At 38.1% G+C, this 9,884-nt stretch overlaps 1 protein-coding gene across 1 annotated transcript in view; it reads left to right on the top strand.

Moving 5' to 3' along the window:
* Nucleotides 1-9,677, top strand: part of CCSER1 (coiled-coil serine rich protein 1) — a 1,408,588-nt gene extending 1,398,911 nt beyond the window's left edge. Inside the window, exon 11 of the mRNA XM_025385587.1 lies at nucleotides 6,045-9,677. Within this exon, the coding sequence (XP_025241372.1) occupies nucleotides 6,045-6,530 (486 nt within the window). The 3' untranslated portion in view covers nucleotides 6,531-9,677. The remainder of the gene's footprint in view (nucleotides 1-6,044) is intronic.
* Nucleotides 9,678-9,884: the final 207 nt, after the last annotated feature.

The raw sequence follows: 9,884 nt of genomic DNA, 5'->3' as shown, positions 1-9,884 counted from the left end.
AATTTTGTATCCTGAGACTTTGCTGAAGTTGCTTATCAGCTTAAGGAGATTTTGGGCTGAGATAATGGGATTTTCTAAATATACAATCATGTCATCTGCAAAGAGAGACAGTTTGACTTCTTCTTTTCCTAACTGAATACCCTTGATTTCTTTCTCTTGCCTGATTGCCCTAGCCAGAACTTCCAACACTATGTTGAATAGGAGTGGTGAGAGAGGGCATCCCTGTCTTGTGCCAGTTTTCAAAGGGAATTTTTCCAGTTTTTGCCCATTCAGTATGATATTGGCTGTGGGTTTGTCATAAATAGCTCTTATTATTTTGAGATACGTTCCGTCAATACCGAATTTATTGAGCGTTTTTAGCACGAAGGGCTGTTGAATTTTGTCAAAAGCCTTTTCTGCATCTATTGAGATAATCATGTGGTTCTTGTCTTTGGTTCTGTTTATATGCTAGATTATGTTTATTGATTTGCGTGTCTTGAACCAGCCTTGCATCCCAGGGATGAAGCCCAATTGATCATGGTGGATAAGCTTTTGGATGTGCTGCTGAATCCGGTTTGCCAGTATTTTATTGAGGATTTTTGCATCGATGTTCATCAGGGATATTGGTCTAAAATTCTCTTTTTTTGTTGTGTCTCTGCCAGGCTTTGGTATCAGGATGATGTTGGCCTCATAAAATGAGTTAGGGAGGATTCCCTCTTTTTCTATTGATTGGAATAGTTTCAGAAGGAATGGTACCAACTCCTCCTTGTACCTCTGGTAGAATTCAGCTGTGAATCCATCTGGTCCTGGACTTTTTTTGGTTGGTAGGCTATTAATTATTGCCTCAATTTCAGAGCCTGCTATTGGTCTATTCAGGGATTCAACTTCTTCCTGGTTGAGTCTTGGAAGAGTGTAAGTGTCCAGGAAATTATCCATTTCTTCTAGATTTTTTAGTTTATTTGCGTAGAGGTGTTTATAGTATTCTCTGATGGTAGTTTGTATTTCTGTGGGGTCGGTGGTGATATCCCCTTTATCATTTTTTATTGCGTCTATTTGATTCTTCTCTCTTTTCTTCTTTATTAGTCCTGCTAGCGGTCTGTCAATTTTTTTGATCATTTCAAAAAACCAACTCCTAGATTCATTAATTTTTTGGAGGGTTTTTTGTGTCTCTATCTCCTTCAGTTCTGCTCTGATCTTAGTTATTTCTTGCCTTCTGCTAGCTTTTGATTGCGTTTGCTCTTGCTTCTCTAGTTCTTTTAATTGTGATGGTAAAGTGTGAATTTTAGATCTTTCCTGCTTTCTCTTGTGGGCATTTAGTGCTATAAATTTCCCTCTACACAATGCTTTAAATGTGTCCCAGAGATTCTAGTATGTTGTATCTTTGTTCTCATTGGTTTCAAAGAACATCTTTATTTCTGCCTTCATTTCGTTATGTACCCAGTAGTCATTCAGGAGCAGGTTGTTCAGTTTCCATGTAGTTGAGTGGTTTTGATTGAGTTTCTTAGTGCTGAGTTCTAGTTTGATTGCACTGTGGTCTGAGAGACAGTTTGTTATAATTTCTGTTCTTGTACATTTGCTGAGGAGTGCTTTACTTCCAATTACGTGGTCAATTTTGGAATAAGTGCGATGTGGTGCTGAGAAGAATGTATATTCTGTTGCTTTGGGGTGGAGAGTTCTATAGATGTCTATTAGGTCTGCTTGCTGCAGAGATGAGTTCAATTCCTGGATATCCTTGTTAACTTTCTGTCTCGTTGATCTGTCTAATGTTGACAATGGAGTGTTGAAGTCTCCCATTATTATTGTATGGGAGTCTAAGTCTCTTTGTAAGTCTCTAAGGACTTGCTTTATGAATCTGGGTGCTCCTGTATTGGGTGCATATATATTTAGGATAGTTAGCTCTTCCTGTTGAATTGATCCCTTGACCATTATGTAATGGCCTTCTTTGTCTCTTTTGATCTTTGATGGTTTAAAGTCTGTTTTATCAGAGACTAGGATTGCAACCCCTGCTTTTTTTTGTTCTCCATTTGCTTGGTAAATCTTCCTCCATCCCATTATTTTGAGCCTATGTATGTCTCTGCGTGTGAGATGGGTCTCCTGAATACAGCAGACTGATGGGTCTTGACTCTTTATCCAGTTTGCCAGTCTGTGTCTTTTCATTGGAGCATTTAGTCCATTTACATTTAAGGTTAAGATTGTTATGTGTGAACTTGATCCTGCCATTATGATATTAACTGGTTATTTTGCTCGTTAGTTGATGCAGTTTCTTCCTAGCCTAGATGGTCTTTACATTTTGGCATGTTTTTGCAATGGCTGGTACCGGTTGTTCCTTTCCATGTTGAGTGCTTCCTTCAGGGTCTCTTGTAAGGCAGGCCTGGTGGTGACAAAATCTCTAAGCATTTGCTTATCTGTAAAGGATTTTATTTCTCCTTCACTTATGAAAGTTAGTTTGGCTGGATATGAAATTCTGGGTTTAAAATTCTTTTCTTTAAGAATGTTGAATATTGGCCCCCACTCTCTTCTGGCTTGGAGAGTTTCTGCCGAGAGATCTGCTGTGAGTCTGATGGGCTTCCCTTTGTGGGTAACCCGACCTTTCTCTCTGGCTGCCCTTAAGATTTTTTCCTTCATTTCAACTTTGGTGAATCTGGCAATTATGTGTCTTGGAGTTGCTCTTCTCGAGGAGTATCTTTGTAGCATTCTCTGTATTTCCTGGATTTGAATGTTGGCCTGCCCTACTAGGTTGGGGAAGTTCTCCTGGATGATATCCTGAAGAGTGTTTTCCAACTTGGTTCCATTTTCCCCCTCACTTTCAGGCACCCCAATCAGACGTAGATTTGGTCTTTTTACATAATCCCATACTTCTTGCAGGCTTTGTTCATTTCTTTTTCTTCTTTTTCCTTTTGGTTTCTCTTCTCGCTTCATTTCATTCATTTGATCCTCAATCGCTGATACTCTTTCTTCCAGTTGATCGAGTCGGTTACTGAAGCTTGTGCATTTGTCACGTATTTCTCGTGTCATGGTTTTCATCTCTTTCATTTCGTTTATGACCTTCTCTGTATTAATTACTCTAGCCGTCAATTCTTCCACTTTTTTTCAAGATTTTTAGTTTCTTTGCGCTGGGTACGTAATTCCTCCTTTAGCTCTGAGAAATTTGATGGACTGAAGCCTTCTTCTCTGATCTCGTCAAAGTCATTCTTCGTCCAGCTTTGATCCGTTGCTGGCGATGAGTTGTGCTCCTTTGCCGGGGGAGATGTGCTCTTATTTTTTGAATTTCCAGCTTTTCTGCCCTGCTTTTTCCCCATCTTTGTGGTTTTATCTGCCTCTGGTCTTTGATGATGGTGATGTACTGATGGGGTTTTGGTGTAGGTGTCCTTCCTGTTTGATAGTTTTCCTTCTAACAGTCAGGACCCTCAGCTGTAGGTCTGTTGGAGATTGCTTGAGGTCCACTCCAGACCCTGTTTGCCTGGGTGTCAGCAGCAGAGGCTGCAGAAGATAGAATATTGCTGAACAGCGAGTGTACCTGTCTGATTCTTGCTTTGGAGGCTTCCTCTCAGGGGTGTACTTCACCCTGTGAGGTGTGGGGTGTCAGACTGCCCCTAGTGGGGGATGTCTCCCAGTTAGGCTACTCAGGGGTCAGGGACCCACTTGAGCAGGCAGTCTGTCCCTTCTCAGATCTCAACCTCCGTGTTGGGCGATCCACTGCTCTCTTCAAAGCTGTCAGACAGAGTCGTTTGCGTCTGCAGAGGTTTCTGCTGCTTTTTTGTTGTTGTTGTTGTTGTTGTGTAGCTGTGCCCTGTCCCCAGAAGTGGAGTCTACAGAGACAGGCAGGTTTCCTTGAGCTGCTATGAGCTCCACCCAGTTGGAGCTTCCCAGCAGCTTTGTTTACCTACTTAAGCCTCAGCAATGGCGGGCGCCCCTCCCCCAGCCTGGCTGCTGCCTTGCCGGTAGATCACAGACTGCTGTGCTAGCAATGAGGGAGGCTCCGTGGGCGTGGGACCCTCCGGGCCAGGTGTGGGATATGATCTCCTGGTGTGCCTGTTTGCTTAATTCGCAATATTGGGGTGGGAGTTAGTTACCCGATTATCCAGGTGTTGTGTGTCTCAGTTCCCCTGGCTAGGAAAAGGGATTCCCTTCCCCCTTGCGCTTCCCAGGTGAGGCGATGCCTCGCCCTGCTTCAGCTCTCGCGGGTCAGGCTGCAGCAGCTGACCAGCACCGATCCTCCGGCACTCCCCAGTGAGATGAACCCAGTACCTCAGTTGAAAATGCAGAAATCACCGGTCTTCTGTGTCGCTCGCGCTGGGAGTTGGAGACTGGAGCTGTTCCTATTCGGCTATCTTGCTCCGCCCCCCCGTGATGAAGTTTTTAAAAATTCCCATGGAAATACTCGAGGAAGAAGGAACTGGTAGATAATCAAGCAGACGGCCTGTCCTACAGTAGCTTAGGATAAAATCAAACTCTGTGCTACAATCTTCCAATCTGTATAATGGAAATAAAAGAAGCTACCTCAAAAAGCTCTTGTGAAGAGTGAATATATAAGAGCAATAGCAGAGTGTTTGAAATATAATACACATGCAATAAATATTATGTCTTATCTCAAATAAACTTTATTCAGCAAATATTTATTAAATGGTTAATGTGTGCCAGGCAATTGTGTCAGGAAGAAAGAGTAGAAATGAAGAGAAATGGATGACTTGAGATTATATTTTGTAAATAGCAAGGACCTGATATTAAGGTATATGAAGAAAAGAGAGAAAAGAATAATTTTCAGGTGTTGGCCTGAATGTGGTGCCATTTACTGAGAAGGGAAATCCTTGGGGAAGAATGAGTTTCACAGTTGAGAATCAAGTTTTGCTTTATTTGGTTTGATATTATGCCAAATTAGTAATATTCATATAAGCAATATTTTTTTTTTTTTTTTTTTTTTTTTTTTGAGACGGAGTCTCGCTCTGTCGCCCAGGCTGGAGTGCAGTGGCCAGATCTCAGCTCACTGCAAGCTCCGCCTCCCGGGTTCACGCCATTCTCCTGCCTCAGCCTCCTGAGTAGCTGGGACTACAGGCGCCCACCACCGCGCCCGGCTAATTTTTTGTATTTTTAGGAGGCCGAGGCGGGCGGATCACAAGGTCAGGAGATCGAGACCACAGTAAGCAATATTAATCAAACCAAAAAGTGATGATGGCTAAATAAGCAAATGAGCCTGCTGCTGTCTATAGTGCTCTTCTCTCTTCTCCCTTGTCTATTTCTCTTTATTTTTATCCTCCTTCTGTGTAGCAACAATAAATCCTTCATATTTTTGCAAGCAGAACAATTAAGCCAGCCAGTCTCAGTTTTTACCTCAATGTGTTTTTCTACACAAACATAGTGCTCTCTTCAGGAGGAGTATGGGTGCTAGCTTGTAACCTTTGCTTCTTCACAGCATGATTCAATGAACTATGCCTTGTTTTTATTACTAGAGTATACAATTTTTATGAGCAAGAAGGGGGCATGGACTTGTGGACCTGATATTGATTAACAAATTGCATCCAAAAGTCTAAATGAACCATGTATTGAAATTCTATTGGTCTTCTTAAGTTATTGTAGTTACTTGGGTGTTTTCAGTTCCTTTAATTTCTCGCTTACCACTTTGGTGATACAAATCATGATACTGATAATTCTATAAACTCTCTTGTCATGTATTTAAATAACTATAGCATATTAAACCAACAAAAACTAATGGCCTCATATGTCTATATTCATCACTTATTAAAATAATCTGCATTTTCATACCGTGGTATCTCTTCAGATCAAATATATCTTCCACCTTTTACTTAATAAAATAATCTGTATTTTCTGTGAAGCTATATAATTCAAATTTAGTAAATTAGATAAACAAATGTCAAAGTGCCTTTTAGAGCAAATTAACCATTCAATTACTATCTGTAATAGTATTGCACTGGAAAATTTAATCCCATGGATAATTGTATTGAAAATTTAGGGGTTCAGACACAAATGTATAAATACCACTCTGTATTGTATGTATGTTATGAAAGTGTTTTTTTAAGACATCTTTTTCTTTCTGTGTCTTACCATAGGCTACATATCGAAATCGAATTGTGAGCCAAAATCTCAGCACAAGGGACAGAAAAGCAATGCATACTCCCACCGAGGACCGTTTTAGGTATTCGGCAGCGGACCAGACAAGCCCTTACAAAAACAAGACCTGTCAACTCCCAAGTCTATGTTTAAGTAATTTCTTGAAGGACAAGGAACTAGCAGAAGTTATCAAACATTCAAGAGGAACTTATGAAACCCTCACTTCAGAGGTGACACAGAACTTACGGGCCACCGTTGGGCAGAGCTCTCTGAAGCCAACAGCTAAGACAGAAGGGCTCTCCACGTTCTTAGAGAAACCAAAGGACCAAGTTGCTATGGCCCGACAGCATTCGACCTTCACAGGCAGATTTGGACAGCCACCCAGAGGGCCAATCTCTTTACACATGTACAGCAGGAAGAATGTGTTTCTCCACCACAATTTACACAGCACTGAGCTGCAGACCCTAGGCCAACAGGATGGGTAATTAAATCACCCTATTCCTGTCTTTGGGTAGGATAAAGATGGTTAGTGTTTCTCGTGCATAGTTCATATTAAAATTGTAATGTACTTTTTCTTACATTTTAGTTATAAACAAAGACTTGTGTTGTTGGATTTTTTTCTTAATAATAAACAAAGACTTGTGTGGTTTTTTTTTTTTTGCTCCAAGAGTGAAAGTTTGAGCATGTTAATTGAACTAGGTTGAATTGCCTTGAAGACTTTACTATATATGTGTATAATAAATGGGACCATCATGATCGTTTATATAGTCCATAATTGATCCATTTTTTACCTCTATCACTTACTGATATGCATTAAGGTTTCAGAAGATAATATCAAATAGCAATCCGTTCACTGTTAATGGCGTTACTATAAAAGTAGACCTGATGAACAAAAGAATTTTAAATTACATAGTTAATAGAAGGAGGAAAAAAGAAGAATGTTAATGTGTTATATTTGGTGGTATATTTATTTGAAGAATGTGGCTTGCTTGCATGTAACCTAGAGATGTGTCTGTCTCTATTACATACATTCAAGCTCATCTTGTGATGCTAGTAAGAGGAAAATGGCTGTATCTTTTTTTCCTTTAAACATTTAGTTCATACTAGTTCACAAAGGATTTCAGACAGAGTAATTGCTAGCCAAATAGAGAATGACAGCTCTGATCTTTGAAAAATTTTGCTTTTAGTTTTTGTTATTGATGTTGAAGTACCGTGACATAACACAAGGTGATAAAGTTGGTCAAATTTTGTCAAATGATGCATAAAGACTGACATGCTATATTCTTTGAGCCACTGTCATGGCATTTTTTCAAAATTTCAAGGATGAAACATTCTAAGAAAATTATTCTTTTTCTTTACTTTCCTTATTTTTAAAAATGTTCTTTTTTTACGTAGATCCAGTTTTGGTTTATGTACATCAACCCATATCTATAATTTTATGAATGGAGGAACAGAAAGTTGATGTTTTAGTAGCCAGTATATAATATTCTGACTATGCAGAAATCTAGATTTAGAACAAAAGGTAAAGTAAATGTGAACATTGGTAATTTGATCTTAGAAATCAGCTTCTAACAGGAATATTTAAAACCCATTTGATGGCAAATATTTCTCATTGACAATTAAGGCCCAAATATGTTATAATGTCTTATATACTTATGTGCACATGAGATAGATCAATATATGAATGGATCTATGGATAATTCCGTCATGTTTAATTAGTAGCAGAGCAGAATCATAGAGTACAATTAAATACATAAATACATAATTTTTAAAAGACTAATAGGAATCAAGGCTGCAGTTTTCTTATACACATCAGAGCTGTTAAGTATATCCACATTAGCCATAGTTCATGCAAATTGAAACTGTCATACCTACTGCATGATCTGTTTCCCTTGCATTTTCTAACAGACAGAATCTGTCAGCGTGCACAAGCAAGATGAATAAAGGGAAATTGAGATAGCAGTTTTAGCATGGCATCTGACACCTTGCTTAAATTAAAGCTATGTGCAAAATGCATCTCTTATTATAAAAATGTATTTGTGCTCTGTGCTTTGGGGAAAAGCCATTAGACATCCCACTCCTGAGCTTTAACTACTGAACTTTGATACATTTGCAGACTTTGATTGGAACTGATAAAGTAAGGAGTCTAGTTGATATGTTGTACTTATAATTTTGGTTTTCCAAAGAAACACACATGTGCATCAAGGCAGACGTTTGCCAAATGCTTTCTTTCTTTGCGTGTTTGTAATTCTGCCAAAAGAGAACAATACACACTGCAAATTGCTTGACTTAATGAGATTGCTATCTAAAGTTCCCACCATACTTTGGAAGCTATAACGTTCATGCAGATATACACTTTGGGCTGGGCAATATTTAAGAAATGATAGGAAAATAGAAAAATGATGATTATTAATTGTGGAATTCAGCTTGATTTGTCCTAAATGTTGGTGTCTGTTGCTAGAGTATTTTAAATCTGTAAATAAATAAGCATGATAAAATAATCAAGGATTTTTTCCCAGGATATGGAAGAACTATGTATCACAAATAATGTTTTTGATTTGGACTTTTGGAGTTGATAGTTTTGTTTTCCTGGAAGATAGACTTTTGAATTATACTTTATAAAAATAATCTATTTAAAGAAGATCTGTCATTTAATAGACATTTTAAGAGATGTTTTAAACACTAATATTTTCTTGAAAAATCTTTTTTAAAGCTGAATCATTCAAAAGAAAACCTGGATTAAACAGTTCGATTTTAAAAGGAAGGGTATTTTTTGGAAATATCATCTTAAAGCTGTTTTGTATCAGTATTTTCAGCATTGTTATAATATTATTTGTAATACTAAGTGTAACTCAGGCCTGGAGAAGGTGTAAGCCCACTATGCTAGTGTACATCAGTAACTGTAAAGCAGGGGTTCTTTGTAAGTTCCTCTTGTGTATATATAGTAACATAACAATGGCATGTGGGCATTCTTTCAGTGAATTGATTTCTTTGTACTAAAATCTCTAGTTTTCTAAGACAGTTCCATGTATAAAAATGATTTATACATTTCTCCAAGGCGGTACATATCCAAAGACATGACACCAGGGGGAAAAAGTGCTTGTTTTTCTGATGGAAGCAGTGGTCTTTTCTTTTCCTTCCTCTTTCTTTTGTGCATGTGTATGTGTAGCTAAGCCTAAATAACCCTGTAAAATTTCTGCTGCAAATTGTCTCTTCTGAATTTAGAATGTGTTTTAAAGGAACACTTAGGAAGAGAAATACCTTGAACAAAAGCTGTTTCCACCTGAAATAAACTGTTCCCATTTTTATAATTACTGGAACATGAAACTGTATTTCTATGAACTCAGTGATTTTTTTCCGTAAAATTATATGTTAAGAGAGTCACCCAAAACTACAAATTCTCTCGAATTATTTCTGCTTCTTTGGAGCACCATAGTCTTTGTTCAAATCACAACATGAAACTGTTGCTGCAATGCTAAAGATGTGAATCTACCACTATCAATATGGTCAGGGTAAAACCTGGAGCCACATATTCAAGTTATTTTTGTTACCTAATGATTGACATGAAAATAAAATAGTAAGCCAATATTAATTTGTAGGCATAGTTGCCCAACTTCAAATGTTTACAAAGATTTTCATGATTAATCTGGGTTTATGACCTGGGCTCTTCCCCTTATGTTTTCCAAGATTTAATCCTAAGCCATTGTCATTATTTCCTGAATGTTGACCTCTCATTGAACTCATAGGAAATTCCACATTTTGTTTTGTTTAATTTGTCTTGTTTAATAGAGATAATAGCCATACACCCCTCTCCAGAAAAAGTTTTTTTTTAATTATGA

This window comes from Theropithecus gelada, chromosome 5, assembly GCF_003255815.1.
Source record: "Theropithecus gelada isolate Dixy chromosome 5, Tgel_1.0, whole genome shotgun sequence".
In the NCBI taxonomy this organism is placed as follows: domain Eukaryota; kingdom Metazoa; phylum Chordata; class Mammalia; order Primates; family Cercopithecidae; genus Theropithecus; species Theropithecus gelada.
The sequence above is the reverse complement of the archived record's forward strand: the minus strand, read 5'-3'. Positions and strand labels throughout refer to the sequence as shown.